Raw genomic sequence first — 17,282 nt, 5'->3', positions numbered from 1 at the left:
ATGATTTCAGGCGAATGGCGTTTCGTTAACATCAACGAGGCCGTGTCGTAACGGCGATTCAAATTTTTCAAGAGTGAGCAATAACATGCGCCGAAAGTGGTGGCTCTTCTTCTAATTGCCGGAAGGCTTCAAATGGATTCAGATAAAAGGGGAAATCGAATTTCAGTCGATATCTCGGACGGCCAGTCTCCAAGTAATTAGCACGATGCCGGTGGTAGAGAAAGTTGAAAATAGTCCAACAGCCTCAATTGGCCACTTTAATCAATACCGGTGCAAATAGCCCAGAGACATTTCGTACTTGTACCATATTTCCTCTTTATCTTGACCATCGTAATGCAGAACTCTTTATCACTGAGAGCGATAAGTACTCAGAGTTCGGGTCTCGTTAGAATTTTAATCGTAACTCGTCGAGTTTCGATCGGATAGCCAGTGGGTGGCTGGCAAGGACTGCATATATCTTACTGCTATTTGACGCGAAAATTTACGATGGCTTGGACGGTTTACGACTCGTTACAACGCTATCATCGACGATTTGCAATATTCGAACAGAGAAGAAACTTCCCGCCAGGAGTCGACTTTCCACGTTATGTCCGAGACACAAAGCGCGATTTTGGCATTCATGGTTCTTCGAGAATCGATAAATGGTTGCACGAGCTGATGTAAACAACCCATGAACACGTTTACTGCTACGATGGTCATCGGTCATTCGCGTTTTAGGTACTAGATCTTTTGCAACGATTGCGATGACACAAATTTCATAACGAAGTTCGTAGCTAACTAAGAAATTGTCAGCGATGTGAATGATTTAGGCAACATCGTTAGAAAGAAGTACGCAAGTACGATCTAATATTTTGTAAAAATGTAATGCTATGGTGTAGTTTAGCTCGGTCTATTGCAGTTCCTAGAGCAAACTGTATAGTTGATTATATACTTGCTATGATTTAAGTAATTCGAATAAAGCGTGACATTTGTCCAACATCTGTGTAAATCTGATTCGTGCAATCATTTCTGGCACCCATGCAGCCAACAACAGCGTGAATATAATACGAAAACTGCTACTATGAATGTAAAGATCGGTTTAAACAGTTATCGAGAAATAGGTATAGATGAGAAAGAAATCAGGGTTACTTGTGTATAGTTGACGAGACTACTGTAGGTGATATTAAATATTCTTAAGGGTTTTAATAATTTGCTAATAATTTAGGAACTCGAGTTTTACCTAATTTATCGTTAATGCCTTCGTATGTACAAATACGTTTACGATTCGTTGCGCAATGAAACGAATAATTATTAAATTTTGTAACGGTTACGCGCAACTAAAGAAAATTTTGCTTAATAAATGTATGTTATAAGCAATAGTTTGGCTGAGATGATTTCCAAGACATCGGCCCCGCCGTTTTCTCATTAATTGCCGAATTTCGGGGAAATTGAGGCGATGAGGTTGTTAGGATGGTAAGTACATTATCCTGTGATCCTGTAATCTTCTGCCTTATCTATTTTCTGTACAGCGACGCGTTGTTGCAACATTGTTTATTTATTATACTTATTGTAATTATTTGCAATATTATTAGGAAATAATATCACATACATTATGATAATTCTGTATCATCATTTCTGAAAGATAAAAGTAATTTAATAATAACATGTACCCAGATATATCCCCTGGAGCCTCATTTTATCATAATTGAACATGTTTTAGGAGTAATACATTATCCCCAGATTTTATCTCAATTCATTATACCAAGTATCAGTTACGTACTCGATCAATTTCTACCTTTTCTGGAGAATACACTCATAACATTGATTTTGACCCAGCTGGTACAGATAATAAATGAGATTTATTTAAAGCTAAAATATGAGATATTGGCGCATACATAATCAGACAGTTGGCCCTTATATCGAAATGGCTCGCAGCACTGCATGAAGTTGCGCAAGATACTAATCCGCTTTAAATAATATCAGTTTCGTGTATTAAAATCGCGTCATTATTTTCTCGTTTCAGGAATTAACGAAGGAAGTGGTTACAAAGCGGATTGATTCTCATATTTCATATTGCTTTCGATCAATTTTACCTTACCAAAGTGGTAAAAATTAAATCGTAAATATAAACATTTTAAACGTCCGAATAAAACGTACGTACATATCAAATTCTGTACTGTTCTGATAGCAGGGAGCAACACGATAAAAGTATAATAACAAACTGAAGAATATTGTGTCTATAAATAATGTTTGATACAGTATAAATAGCGTCGAAATAATGTTTCCAACATTCTGTGCAAGTATCGCGTAGAAAAGTTCGCGGTATAACAATTCGCTGTATAATAATTCGAACGGACAACCGTGTTTCCAAAAACAACCGTGTTCGAGAAAGATATCGCTAAATAATCCTCGAGATGTGCAAATAATATCCAGTTGCATAAAATACTGGACATTAGTGGTGAAGAAAGGTAACTGGGAGGGAATCCCGCGGTCCGCAGTCACCGCGATAATCATCCCCCTAGTGTATCGCGCTATAGTCCCATCCGCTGGTTCTTTGGTTTAAGCCCCGTTTGATTAAAACTTCCCGGTTACGAGGGAGAAATTACATTTTAATTATACATGGTTAATCAGCGAACACGCTTCACGCTCCGACACACCGTTAGCTTGCTGTTTAGCGTTTAATGGACGCGTATAATCTACGAGGGAATACGCCGAATTTTCTAACGCGTCGTTGCCAGGTACTACTGTGAAAATGTGTCCGTAGAGTGTGATCGCGAGTCTATTAAAAAGATACAATAGTCTTGAGATTAAACTTCGTCAATGCAGGTTGAACGTTGTTTTCACGAATATTTTATCTCACGGTGATAAAGTGATAGTGAACTGAAAAGAATTTTCATTACGATGGCTAGGAAAAGTGTTGGTCATAAACAATGCTGTTTTTCTGAGGTTTTAGTTCGAAACAATGGGAGACGTTACTATCGGACTTTTGAAAAGTTGGAATAGAAAATTTAGCAGGAAAAGGTAGTGAATTATAAAAAATACGAGAAAATTCATCACTGGTCGATTGGTGAAAGATAATTGTTTTTTGTTTTTTAACTGTTAACACGAAAGCTGAAAACCGCACTACTTATGGCAGGATGACCTATATTCGCATGCCATTGTATTTACTGTAGCATTCACTTACTAATTAATTCGGTCCAAGTGTATTAAATTTCGAGTCATTTGGTAGTACAGGTGGTTGCCGAGTTTACGAATTAATTGGTTGCTAGTGACGTTTCGTGTATCGGCAATTTGTACAGCGAGAATGTATTTGCCTGAGAATTAATACTGTTAGCGAGAGTTACGTTCAGTAAAAAGAAATATATAAAATATAAAATATATATTAAGGAATAAGAAAGGATTACTAGTGTAAGATTTACATGTTTATAAAATAACACGAGACATTTTAAATTAAAAACAGAAATTTAACTGAAAGACGGAAATTTTAAATTAAAAAAGATTTTTTTTGAAGAAGAATTAACTCGCTGCTTCGTCACCGGAAGAATCGGCAGCTGTCGGGGTAGTAGAAGATGTATTAAAAATCTCTCATGTATTTTTTTCTTTTCTTTGAGAAAAAATTGCTCCCAGTCACCTTTGCCATGGGCAATATAAAGTAAAAATTCCGATTAAAAAATTTGTAAAGCCAAATGTTCGCAAAACGAGAATTCGTAACGCGAAAATTACAGTGGCGGATAAAAGGAAGTTTAAAATTGTCACACTGAATTCCACTAATTTTTGTACCAAAAATTCTTTATTATATTGCTAGCGGTCCTCGATTATGTGATATATATTATATTTAACCACTGTTCTCATTAAACATAAATCCATTTTGCGCAATTATGTTGTCTTTTTATACTTCTTATTTTATACAATTTCCTTCGTTCATCATTGTAGCTGCACTCTCTTACGACCACAAAAATTTGATACTGCAAGAATGGAACATCGAATCTGGTAAAAAAATAAAAAAACAAAAGAAAAGAATGGAATGTCCCGCAGCATTGAACAACATCTTGGGCAGTGGATTCTGCACATGAAAGCAATAAAAAAAAAAAAGAAAGTTCATTGTCCTCATGCGCAGAATCCATCGTCGAAGTGATTTCCCGATACTGCGAGACACCCCGTATATCGTGTATGAAAGTCGGTTTTCTCTTTCGTTTTTCTTCTTGTGCGAATCTGCGGCGCATCGTTGCAGTAGCGCACATTCTTTGGTGACGGGTTCGTCTCGGATGATGGATCGAACGAAATGGATTCGTGACGTTCTTCACGCATTACGACAAATCCGGTGCATTTTTCTTCCTGCTCTGTCAAGGTCTTTGTTCCGCGATCCTTTTAGCGCAAACTATGCCAGTGAAATATCATCGTTGGCTCTGTGGGCGGTTAGTAATCAACGATCACGAGGGGACTCGCAGTGATAAAGTATCTCGATGTAACGGCGATCGAGCCGAGGAAATTGAATATCGATCGAGTTAGCCGTGGGATCAAGCGGCTCCTTCGCGCGAAGCATTATATGTTAGGTTGCTTTGATAACACGGTTTACGATAAGCCAGCCACCGAACACCGATTTTCCTATCTGTCGTCTAATCTCTGGTCTAACTAATCTCTTTGGTTATCGACTTCCATTATGCTTGGCCGAATCCTGGATGAATTTCGTCCAGCTAGGATTAACTTTGACCCGAAATCTGTTCCGAGTGGACGACGTAGTGGCGTACCATAGGATTGAAAAGCACCAAAAGCTTAGGTATGTGAAAACACGCAAAGTGTTAAGAGGAAAAGATGGTTAGATTGTGAGCGTGTGTGCGCGCGTGCCTGTGTGTGTCAGTGGGAATACGTGCAAATGTTACGACGTACGATGTTTACCATAGTCGATAGGGAACGTATTAGAAAAATATTTTGTGACAAAGCGGTATAAATGAATGGCGAATAGTACACTTGCTAGGGGAATAGAAATTTTACTAAATTTTGAAATACCGCGTGCAATAATCTTATTTATAACACTAAAAGGTATCTATTACCGGCAGACATTCTGTTTCGGACAGAAGGTTCAGATATTACGATGTTCGCATCTGAGAAGATAAAATGTTGTTTCCTAAGTTACAAAAGAAATTAGCTGCATTTTTTAAACATTTGCAGCGCATAAAAGTAAATTGAACACGGTATGTAGCAGAAGTGAAACTCTTTTGTCGACGAGATGAAAAATTTTCTGCGAAACGAAATTTGTTTTCATCAATGCGCGAATTGTGCGGTTCTTTGAGAATATTGTAGTATAACAAAAATATATATTTTGAAAAAGAAGTAAAATTGACGGAGGAAATGACGAAAAATAAAGGAACATTTAGCTTTGAAAATGCATATACATATATTATCTTTTGATATATATATATTTTCTGTTTTGTACAAAAGTTTTCCCAGACTTCTCGATGAAACGTCGAATTAACCTTCCTTCATTGTTAAGCACAGTCAACGGTAATCGAGATGCAATCATTCATACACTTCGAATACATATTTATAAGGAAACAGAATACATATTTGTGAGTCGTACATAAGCTGAACGATTGCTGTGAGACAGTCAATGTTCGGCGACAGTCGCTGTCGTCTATTGAACATGAGCATAATACACCTCTTTGAAAAACGTTGATGACAATCGTCTGGAGAAATTGGAGCGTATAGCAACGAACGTATGCGAGAAACTGTTCGTTTTAGAACGCCAAGTTATGTTCAGTCTGCAGATGAATTATTCATCACAATGTTTGACCTTATAGCGCACTGATACGAAGGTTCTCGCCATTTCTTGCACTGTACCTTGAACACGAATTTTCTTTCATCGAAATGTTAAACGTTGCTAAATCTCCCAGATGATTAAATAATTTCTCGAATCGCTCGATGTGACTTATATCGCATCGTAATTGATTTATTTTGCAGCTACGGATATCGTTCAAGAAATTAAATGTGCCTTTCGTAAAGTTTCGTAATCGAGATACCGTAGTTGAAGAAAGAGACAAACTAAATAAATGTTACGAATTATATTTATAAATATACCGACGAACCTAGGAGTTGTAGAAGTATGAAAACGAAACAATTCGATGCACATGTCTCGCTTTATGCAAATCACGTGAGTTTTTGGAAAGCACCGAAGTTTCGCTTCTTTTCCACGTTGTACACATAAAAAAAAAGAACAATGTTAGCAAGCGTATGAGAAAATCGCGTATTTCGGAATGGCCGAGAAAAGTCTCCTCCGGTCGGGAAGAATTATGCCACTGTTATATGTGGCACACGTAAGCTAGCATACACGTGAGCGAAATAAAAAATTTCCAAGCCAACGTGTTTAAAGCATGCTTCGCCTAGTCATATTCGTGAAACGTTTACTAACGAACCACGGTTTTATCAAGCCTACAGACAATATTTGCTATTTAGTCGCGGACCTGCTTGCAAATCTGCGATCGGAATTTCCGTAGATCTACGTTTCGCGATCCCCGTGAATAAGAAACGCGACACGTCCTTTGGTTAATGGAAAAATACACAAAGAAACCGAGAGGATAATAAAAAAGTGGCTGTATATAAAAAGGTCCTAAAGAATTCTTCTCTTACATCTTTCTGAAGATGGCGAAAGTTTCACGCTGTTAACGATTTTTAAAATGAAACTTAGTATTGTTGCACTACAGATTTTTATGCATTTATGGAGAATTTGAAGGTACAAGCATATATGTTATACAACACGCACGATATAGAGAAATATATGAAGCGTTTAAAATAAAATAGTTGTCGTAATTTGGTGGATGAAACAGATCTCTATTTAATCTCTATTTTTTTAGTTATATTCATGAAAATGTACCGTATCGTTATAAAGATCTAATTTATTGGATTTGGGATCTCTGTGTGTCAACTACCAATTAATAATATTAATCCATGACTGGTTTAATCCGTTGTTTTTTGCAGATAATCGCGATCGCACATAACACGATTCTGTCGCAGATACCGGAAAGGAGAAGAATGGACGGAAATTGTGCAAAGTGCAGCGTACGGATTGAACATACGAAGTAATAATTAAACGATCATTTGGCATATAATTTTATTTTAATAAATATTTAATGTCATAGTATATTTTACATTTGATCGCAATATAATTATAAAGCATAAGAATGATGGTGATTTAATTGACAAATTTAGATTTCCCTAATAAAGTCATATATTTATAAATAATATCATAGAGTAATATTTCAATGGATACGGATCTGCCTCTCATTGAATTAAAAAAATTCAGCTCAGTAGAAGTTCTTTGTCTCAAATGTAATTTCTTTATTCCAAACAATTTATTAATTAAGAAGAATTTATCCGTTAAATTTTTTCGGATGGCGCATTGTTTTTAGCAGTGGAAATGACAAAGATTTATGAACAGAAAATGCTTGCAGAAGTAGTTACGAAACATTTAAGCTAGATAAATGGTTCAAATCCTTTAACTGGTGACAGTCTAAGGAGGCAAATATCTAGTGTATGAAATATTTCGGAGGTACAAACGTTTACGTTATCTATCGTAACATAATAATAGTTTTCAGTCTTATTTCCTTTTTCAATAATTTATGTACCCGATGCATATATGTATGTAAGATCAGTATGTAAGATGACGTACATCAGTAGCACTTAAATATGCAGAGCATGCACGCCAGCGTGTAAGGGGTGTCAAAAATTGACAGAAGAAGAAGAAGAAGAAGAATAAGAAATCAGCATCCAGTCAGTTGAGGCTAACACGTGATCTAGGTGTGTTGATTATATTTTCATGTATTCCTCAATGCATATATCGTAGTCAAATTTCTTTCTATCATAAATAAAATAGAAACAGAGCAAGCAAAAATCTTAAGGACAAAATAGTTAACGCTCCATGGTACGTCAGAAATGAAGACATACGAAAAGATTTAAAAATCCCAACAGTCGAAGAGGAAATCGCCAGATATGCCAAAAAGTATAAAGAAAGACTTGCAACACACCCAAATCAGCTGGTTGCTGAAACGAATAAAACAATAATAGAAAGAAGACCGAAGAAGAAGCATCCTGCAGACCTCACAATAGAACAATAAACAATCTGGAAGATGGAGTCCCGCTGGGGGTAACCATCCACATGCTATATTTTACCAAATATGTAAGCTATAATATTTTACCAAATATCCTTCTGGACAAATTGTAAAATTTAAATAAATAATAAATAAAACAAAATTTCTTTCCATCTGTACAGAAATAAATTCAACCTGTAGTAATCATTTGCATACTGTGAAAATGACGTATGCTCATTATACTTGTTACAATATGATTTACTTTTTTTTTTTTTTTACTAATACTTGTTTCGTTTGTAAATTAACAAAGATCTAGGAATAAAGATCTTTTTACATCTTTTATACGTAACTTTAATTCACCGTCTGTTGTTTAAATTTTCGCAGCACAAACTTGGTTGTCATTAAAGGGATTTCGTAGCATTCTCTATTCCCGTAAATTCGCGCTTAAGCGGTTCACACTATAGATCTTTCATCCTAATGCTGAATATCTTCCGCTTCAATTACCTATGCGCTAAGTGGCGTAACTAATGGCTTTGAATAACCATATACATACCGAAACGCGTATTAACTTTCTCTTTTATTGCACGATTCTTGTTATAAATTCCTTTTGCCAGTACAAACTTACTTTTCCAATACAACTATTTATCTTGAACGCATCCTCGTTAAATATTCTACATTATTATATACGTTACATAGCGGTTGGATTTGTCATAGAAATTGGTTTATTGTAGAAAGAAAAAGATAAATATATTTTCTAGAATATTATTAGTAAATATATTATTAAATATAATCAAATGCATGTGATTGTACTGTATATTAAACGTTATTGCCGCAGAACATGTTAGCAGAGGTTTTCATTAGATTTTTGCCACCGCATATACATCTTATATCGATCCATTGACCTAAAAGTGAATATCTTCATTGAGGCTGCTAAGCAGTTTATGCAACAATTTATACAAGCAACAGATCTAAGATAGAACACGTATATGATCTCCCTTTCTCTTCGATTTATCATCTTTCGATCTTTTTGAATTGTTACGAGATTCCATTTTAGGCACGAGGTCTCCAAGTGATTTTAACTGGCATATTATTACCAAATAAGCGATACTACACGATTCAAGACGTTTTCATGTATGTACATTCGTAGATAAGACCTTTAAACAAAGTTTCAATTATACATTTCCCACTCTAATAATTCCTATTTTTGTGTTCAAAACACAAGGCATCTCCACATAAAACATCACCTTTACCGTTGAACTAACAGTAAAGTATGGTTCTACGGACTCTGTCGAACGTTTTAGTACGCACAGATTGCAGGTATTTCGTCAGAAGACGATGCAATGTCGAACGCAAGAAGCACGTTGGATATTTGAAACTTGTGGAACAGCGTAATTTAATTTAACTTAAACACTGTTTTCTTCCAAAATGTGTGCCAAAAGTGTTTTAGACCCCTATCGGAGATCGTTAGCAACAATTGATTACTTGAATTAATATTCGTGTCGATAACTCACGTCTGTCGATGAATTGGAAATTCCCAAAAAAGCCGGTCGCATTAGACGGAGGTCCCTGTGTGTGAAGCTCTAAAATAAGCGTAGATCTTGAACTGTATAGAACCTGCGGGATGTCATGTAGATCGCCGCAGAGCACACCAGTCCAAGGGGTGTATTCGGAAACACCGTTGGTCTCTAAATGTAGAAACACCTTTAGAAAGTCACCACCCACGCAGCTGGAACATAAATCAGTTGCAAGCTGTTAGCAATCTCTTTGTACTTGTAAGAAGAACGTGACCTCAACGAAACTAATAAACATCGTTTTCTATGTATATGTGTATGCACGCATAGACATGTTTCATGAGTGACACGCAATTATGCACAGGTATAGGAAAAATAAAACTCGTGAAAGCGAAATATATCATTTTTAGGGACGATTATTTTATACAAGGGAAAAAAGATTTGGCGCGCGAAGAAATTTATTGCTCCAGCTAAAAGAATATCTCAACTTGCTAAGTAAAAATATGCTATCGGAATGTACTTCGCTGCTTTCATTTTCCAGTTATTTTATCGTATAATATGTATCCATTATTTCATTATCATTATCATCATTTCAGTATAATCATATATAATATCAAATAAAGTAAAATTTCCTAGAACTTTCCGATAAATGCGATCAATAGGCATTTTAATGTTTAATATCGAACTAATATAACTAAAATTTACAAGAAATACATTCATCTTTAGAAATGCAAATTTGTTTATCTCTTATTCTGTTAATTCCACTTCGTTTAAATTCAATTACTGCAAATATGAAGGAACGAAATGTGCTTTCACTGTTTCTTGCAGGAACAGCCATTCCCGTACCATCCAGTTTATTTTTTAAGGAAATATCTCGCAGTTGATCGGTGTAAATTTCTGCTTTGAAATTCATCGAATTTCGCCCGGTAGCAGCGGCCCCGGCGATAAGATGTATCAGATATCGAATCCATAGTACTCGTAGAATAGCTAATTGACTAATTAGCCTCGCCAGTGAAACGGAACAGGTGTTCCCAAGTCCGGCTGTACACAGATTACTGGAGTTCACGTGCTTGGGGAGCATTTCCAATCCCGTGACTTAAAGCGAATACAATGGCAAAATTAGCACGGATTATAATAGAGCCAAGTAGCTTACAGCTAATATTCACAAAAACAATTTGCCAGTTCGTTAGCGGTTGGTGGCACGCGAATTCTATATAGCTTTCAATGGCCACCAAGAGTGCTGAAACTTATTCTGTCGATTAAACATGAAGTTAGCTGTACGAATTTTTTTGGCAAGTCAATACACATACCGTTAAAATCTAACACTATTTATTCACTTTCGCCGTTAAAGAAATAAAATACGTAAAATATAAAATACGATGTTACAAAAAGTTATATCGACATAAAATCATAAAAATAGTAGGCGCAGTGTTACGTTAATATTGTGTAGCACCCATCCATTTAAGCATCAATAATCTTCGTAACGTTGAAAAATTAAAGATCTTGTCATTTCTAATTCCATCCCAATATTTTTGTGCGTCAAATGATTAATAACGCTTTTAATTCCATTTTGGAACGTCGATAATAACTACGTCGATACGTAAGTATGGATAAATAGTTTTGCGACAACGTACCAAAATTTCGTTTAGTTTCACAAAATTCGGTAAGTGTGTGTAAACGTTCGTGACCCGGACTATAACGTAGGATTGATCGTTAAAAGATTATTTAATCTTTACTGAACGGAAATCTGCGAACGAGCTAATTACGCGCCACAGGGACTTGATTCGAAATTTACTGAGGCTTTAATGATGCTGTTACGCAGCCTATTCATCACAAGCGTTTGGACGATTTCTAATTAATTAGCGGCAGACCTCTCGCAATATTCCATTTGTTGCAAGCGTTCGCCGCAGCCGGTCATGATATCTCCCTGTTAGTTAAACGGAGACAATTACGCGGCAAACGACTGAGTATTAATGTAGAAAGTTCCAAGTTCCTTCCTTAAGGCACGATAGGTCGAATGGTCACACGTAAGTATGATTAATGGTAGACATAAAAAGGTTGTCTTAATTTGCGTTCATACTGAAGAAAGCCGAGTGAAGAAAACAGTAAGTAGACATTGTAACAGGAAATTTTCCTTTGTACAGAATACCACCGTGAAGCTTTAAAACTAACCTTTAGTTTCCAAGAAGAAATAACTTTTCGAATAGATATTTGTCTGAATAGCAAATTGAAAGGTAATATAACAATTTGTTCGATAATATTGTCGAACGAAAAGTTCGATCAAATAATCGAATAGATAGTGAAATAATCAAATAAATAGCCAAGTTCAAGCGTACTTGACAAATTTTCAAACTCGTTTTTTTTTTTTTTTTTTCAGAAACAAACCGTCATACGAAAAAATTGTATTCCATATTTTCGATTTATTTTTTCACGTCCAATAATCTTTCTTGTATCACCAGTTATGGACCATCTTATATATTCGAGACAAATATCTTTGCGTATTAAATTTTTACGTAGCTCGCCTGTAACGAACGTTTTCGTATCAATATTAACAACTGCTGAATTTATTTTCCTTCAGAGTCATTTCTTCGTTCATGCAACCCAGCAGAATTACCAACAATTCGCGATAAGAACTAGCGATTAAAATAAATTGATATGCAAGTATAACGTAATTCACGTTTGGCATGTGCTCAGGCACGTGTTAAAATGCGCTTTAATTTTACTTCGACCATGACATAATAAACTGCACTCATGTGTAATTCATATCATATGAGAAATAACGTATGCAATTCATGGAAGGATGCGTCTTGTTTCGTCAAATATTTATGTAAATTAATACATGGCAAACAATAATGGTTTCTTAGTTATTTTATCATACACAGAGCGTTCGCGTTATTATTGTCCAGCGTTTTTCTCGAAAATGGCAAATATGAAAGAAGAAGCTGTACGATTTGCACGACCAACGCAACAGTACGTAATAATTTTTTATATTTACCGTGTCTTTCCAAAAATTAAGGACAATTTTCAATTTTTTTAGTGGAACGTTTTGCATATTTTTTACCATATGGAAACGGCTGTCAAGACAAATTGAAATATGTGGTATACGATGATCTTTAAAGTTACGGAAGGTCAGTAATGCGAGAAACAGTTCGAATATGGTAGGATAATTACTGTCATTTACAAAAATTCGATGTCGCGAGCGAGTTTCCTCGTTGAACGCGAACAAAGATATTGATTCAAAAGTAGGTGCGTTAGCTACAACGGAAGGGAAGCATGGAACGATATTACAAACAAGATTTTTACTTCGCTTGCGTCTATGAAGTGATCTTTGTCGATATCTTAGTACTAATTTAGAACTAGCGAATAATCTAATCTAAATTATATTAAGAAACCGAATCAAACGATGTTAAATTTTTCACTTTAAGAATTTTCAAGCGATATTGCCGCTATATGGAGATACACGGGTGTCGGACTCGCGTGAAATTACATATCCCTCGAGACAACCATCTATTCTGAGATAAAACGGTGCAGCGTATCGAGACAGGAGACTAACGAAATTTAGCTTCTACTTTAATTCGTTTCGAACTTCGTTTAATAGTTTAATGATCAAATAATTCTGAAGAATTAAATGTTGTAAAATAATGGCATACATATACTATGTTATATGTGTAACTCGTTTCTTGAATATTTGTACAAATTCATATCTTTATAAATTCATATCTAATAGAACATAATATCAAGGTAACGATAATATTGCGCAATACTATTAATGGTTATAGTGAAAAGAATACATGTACGCGTTATAATTAAAATTATCACTCAAATTATCAGTCACCGGATAGTATCACGTTTGCCATAGTCAATGTTAGAAGGTATTTCAATATGAAATAGGTTATCGATTATTTGCGTAATAAATGGCTCTTGTTCAACAAGGAATGTATGGTATGCCTTTATAAAGTGACATCATCAACACGAAGACTTTTCAATTGATGCCTTTATTACTGTACCTCAATATTATACGATACACAAAGCTTTATCGTGAAATGCTTTTATTATGAATAATAAAATATAAAATTGTTACCTTTGTTTTTTTTATTCCTGCATAACAACTCAATATCTTTCGCGATTAACTTAGAAAAAAAATATATTATTTCAGTTACGTTCCAAAGTCAATTATGTATGTATTAACTTTGAAGTTCATAAAGACGTTCAATAGGATTAACATGTCTGGTTTCAATCTGATAAACTGCGGTCGAAATTCACGGATATACGTGTAATGTTTGATTTAAATCAGCATGTTGCGAAATTTAGCATTTGAATGACTATTAACTTTGGTGTGGATATTATAATTTTATGTAAAATGGAAATTTTATGCGTTAGCATAATTTAAGCATAATTTCATGTTATTTTAATTTATAAAACTCTGTGTGATGTTGCATCGTTGTTATATTGATACGTGCTTACACACATTACACGTGTAATTCTATTTTATTTGCGGAAGTCTATTTTATTTGACATTCGATGAACAAGGATTTACGAGAATATTATAACACGACATAATTAATAATTAAATTCTGCAACTTCGCTTTAAACATATGCACAGTAATTCGTATTAAATTCTGAGGGATCATAAAAGTTTGAAAATAATACAATAAAAACTGATTGTTAAATCGCGTTAGAGTTAAAGATACGACACTAAATTACTAAATAATAACAGACACTTTTAATGCATAAGAAAGTACATTTTCTGCTATGGAATCAAACTTTAACATCTGCGAAAGATATTACGTTAAAGTTCCCTGAAATTTCTTAATAAAGACATTGTGGGAAACGTTTTAATTCGATCCGAACTGCTCAAGTTACTCTAAACGCATTAAAAATAATCTCACTTACCAAATGAAAATGTTGATCTTGAACGAAGAAACTTGCTAAATTTGTATTATTAAATTATTTTCGTAGTTTTACGTAACTTCACAGCTACGTTTATACGTCCAATTTATATAGCACGGCACAAATCGCGAAAATCAGAGGGCAAAGCAAGAAACAAAGGGAAATAAAATGATAATAAAAAGAGACGTACTCGAAAGAACGGAGTCATCGAATATCCAAGCGTTGGAGAATTAAATTCTCGAGAAACATTTACTGTGTTCAGTGACATTGCCGCGTTGTCAAAGAACGTGTTGTTCCGTGAAACCCAAAGAGCCGTCGCCGATCGTCAACCGTTATAACCACCCCCGCTGAATTTACACACAAAGCGATTCATAGTGAAAGATGAAAACAGCCCTTCTCTCCGACCAGAATTCGAATCTCGACATATCGCTTTGTTCTGCATAGCGTGCATCAGCTTTGTTCTCAATTTTTTCTGTAGGTCAGGAAACAGAAATTTCCTGCTACAATTTATTACATTGACACGCAGTGGCTCGCAAAACCGTTTGAACACGTACAGATCATAGAAGGTTTTGCATGATATACGATATGAACAATTATCACGATGATGTTGGTGAAGTTTGAAACAAATATACATAGCTGTTGCGAGGTATTTATCGTAAAAATTCACTGTTTTATTTAAATAGGTAGCTATTCATTGTATTAATAAATTTCAATATTTCATGGAATTACGTATCTTTGTCATTAAGTGTACGTCCCAAGTGTAAAGCAACTATTTATGCTGCATACTAATTTTTTACTCATATATCTGTATGTACATATATACTTGCACTAATATCTTGTAACTTTTATGTAGATTTTCAGATTAATTTCGAAAATGCTGTCACTTCGATCGTGACAGTCGTGTTACAATACCAATGAAAGGATTTTCAAAGGATTTTCTATGATAAGTGTTCGATTACATTCTACCTTCCTGTAAAATGAGTTTGTCATTATGTATATCGCAATATTAATCCTCACACTTTCCAGAGACGATTTAACACGAATATTATAATATAAGAATAAAAAGGCATTAAAAAAAAAAAGAATTATTAATCGTCTCATTAAAAATAACGAAGGCACGAAAATATCTGAGAGAAATCCCACAGTATCCCACACGTAAATCCAACGTATAATTCTGAGGCAATTTTTTTTTTATAAAATAACGTTTCTATTAACTCGCAATATTAGACCGAAAAGAGTTCACATCATTATTGGACAGCGACGTTGAATCAAATTCCTGGGAAGCACCTTCAGAATAAAGTTAATAACACTCGATAGCTTCCCCTATCGAATACAGATTTGTTTGCCGCGAGTTGCAGACGTATCTTTTGTTAATAGCATCAGCGGACGCTTTGTTCCCGTCCAAAGGGTAGCAAACAAGATTCGTTTCTCCTGCATTCGGTATGAAAATCGATAGGAAATTCCACGAAGTATCGGAACTGTCGTAGCCTGACGATAATCCCTTGTATACCGCATACAAACTCAGCGCATCGTCGAAACGAGTGAAAAATATCAGACAATGGATCCGGATAAAAGAACGATGGAAAAGTTTCCTATCGGATGATGAACGAAGCGATTTTTGAACCGTGATCCGATAAGAATCGTTCCGTTTCAACCGTTTCGAATGATGTATGGTCAGCGATAAGAAGCAAGGTTCTCGTTTGATCTTGCCGTGTATCGTAATTGTTTCTTCCTTGCAGTTGTAGGAGATGACTTTTTTCTTCCACGAAGGTTCGTTCGTTCCTTGTCAACACTTGAAATCGAGCAACGCGTAAAAACAGCATATACCTCGTTACTCGTCTCAGACACCGTATTATTAATTTTACACGCTACAATGTTTACATTCTTATCGAACTGAATTTTTATATAATATCCATTAATTATATATGATATTTTATCTTCTTTTCTTTTTACATAGGCTTTGACGTCGCATCAACTGCACCTATGTGGTTATTAGCGGTGACGATGTGAGCAGGGGCAGATTTACTAGTTAAATTTTGCTAAATATCTTTGGACATATTTTTGAGAAAGTAAAAATACACTTGAAACTTGAATTTTGTCACGGAGATCTTCGCTTAAAGACACACTGAGTCAGGTGTGACCAATTCTAAGTCCGCTTAAGACGATCTAGGTTCCTGATCCTTAACTACCGGAGGTAACTACGTTCTTGTTAAAAAATTCTTCGTTGGTTCCCAGTGCGTATGAGATTGTACAGCTTTTCTATACGTTGTTTCAGCTGAATTGGAGATGTTTCTTGAGAAACTTTGACTCTGGTCGACTCTGAGGGATTTGTTCGTGCTTCTCTTGTTAAAGATAAGGTAAATGCATTCTTTGCTGCTTTGTCCACCAGTTCGTTATCAGGGATGTCCAACACGTGGTGGGATTCACGAAAGAGTAATTGTTTTACCTACCAAGTGATTTTCCAATCAAGTACGATGCCATCAGAACTGTATACATTTTTGATGGATGTGATAGCATCCCTGCTATCGGTAAGAATGATGTAGTTTTCGTTCGATCCATACCAAACAATTTTGAATGCCTGTTGGATCGCTATCAAGTCCGCTGATTTATTGCTAATATTGTTGGGTAATCTAAATTTGTATATTTTATCTCCAAAGACGATAGCACGTCCCGATCCCGTCTTAGAATACGAGACATCGGTATATCCTGTACGGACCCTGGTAGTTGAAAGGGCTAATGGCTCATGCCTTGGATGATTCAGCGTTTGCAGCATTTTTTTAATTTTACTGAATTCGATGCATTAATATTTCGTCGCGCATGG

The 17,282-nt window shown here is 35.3% G+C and overlaps 2 protein-coding genes across 3 annotated transcripts in view; one reads left to right on the top strand and one right to left on the bottom strand.

The window, feature by feature from the left end:
* Positions 1–1,761: 1,761 nt before the first annotated feature.
* LOC122575499 lies at positions 1,762–7,941 on the top strand. Of its 2 annotated transcripts, none has more exons than XM_043744522.1 (3): positions 1,762–4,394; positions 6,952–7,052; positions 7,666–7,941. In XM_043744522.1, the coding sequence occupies exons 1-3, from the start codon at positions 4,089–4,091 to the stop codon at positions 7,727–7,729; spliced, it is 471 nt and encodes a 156-aa protein (XP_043600457.1). In that variant the 5' UTR covers positions 1,762–4,088; the 3' UTR covers positions 7,730–7,941. The 2 variants fall into 2 exon arrangements, with proteins under 2 accessions (XP_043600457.1, XP_043600459.1); XM_043744524.1 differs by lacking the exon at positions 1,762–4,394 and adding an exon at positions 4,768–6,706.
* Positions 7,942–9,232: 1,291 nt separating this feature from the next.
* The window catches only part of LOC122575884, a 188,253-nt gene continuing 180,203 nt past the window's right edge, over positions 9,233–17,282 (bottom strand). The window contains exons 8-9 of the mRNA XM_043745372.1: positions 9,572–9,786; positions 9,233–9,345 (exon numbers count right to left, since the gene is read on the bottom strand). Coding sequence (XP_043601307.1) covers positions 9,233–9,345; positions 9,572–9,786 — 328 coding nt within the window. The remainder of the gene's footprint in view (positions 9,346–9,571; positions 9,787–17,282) is intronic.

This window comes from Bombus pyrosoma, linkage group LG15 (assembly GCF_014825855.1).
Source record: "Bombus pyrosoma isolate SC7728 linkage group LG15, ASM1482585v1, whole genome shotgun sequence".
NCBI lineage: Eukaryota > Metazoa > Arthropoda > Insecta > Hymenoptera > Apidae > Bombus > Bombus pyrosoma.
This window is presented reverse-complemented; position numbering and strand designations above follow the sequence as displayed.

What these genes read in the sequence shown, in the direction of transcription:
- LOC122575499 (XM_043744522.1), top strand. Translation starts at nt 4,089, where the DNA reads ATGCGCAGAATCCATCGTCGAAGTGATTTCCCGATACTGCGAGACACC. An exon ending in CATCGTTGGCTCTGTGGGCG is followed by an intron (nt 4,395 to 6,951) that starts GTTAGTAATCAA and finishes TGTTTTTTGCAG; the next exon opens with ATAATCGCGATCGCACATAA. An exon ending in GTACGGATTGAACATACGAA is followed by an intron (nt 7,053 to 7,665) that starts GTAATAATTAAA and finishes TTAAATATGCAG; the next exon opens with AGCATGCACGCCAGCGTGTA.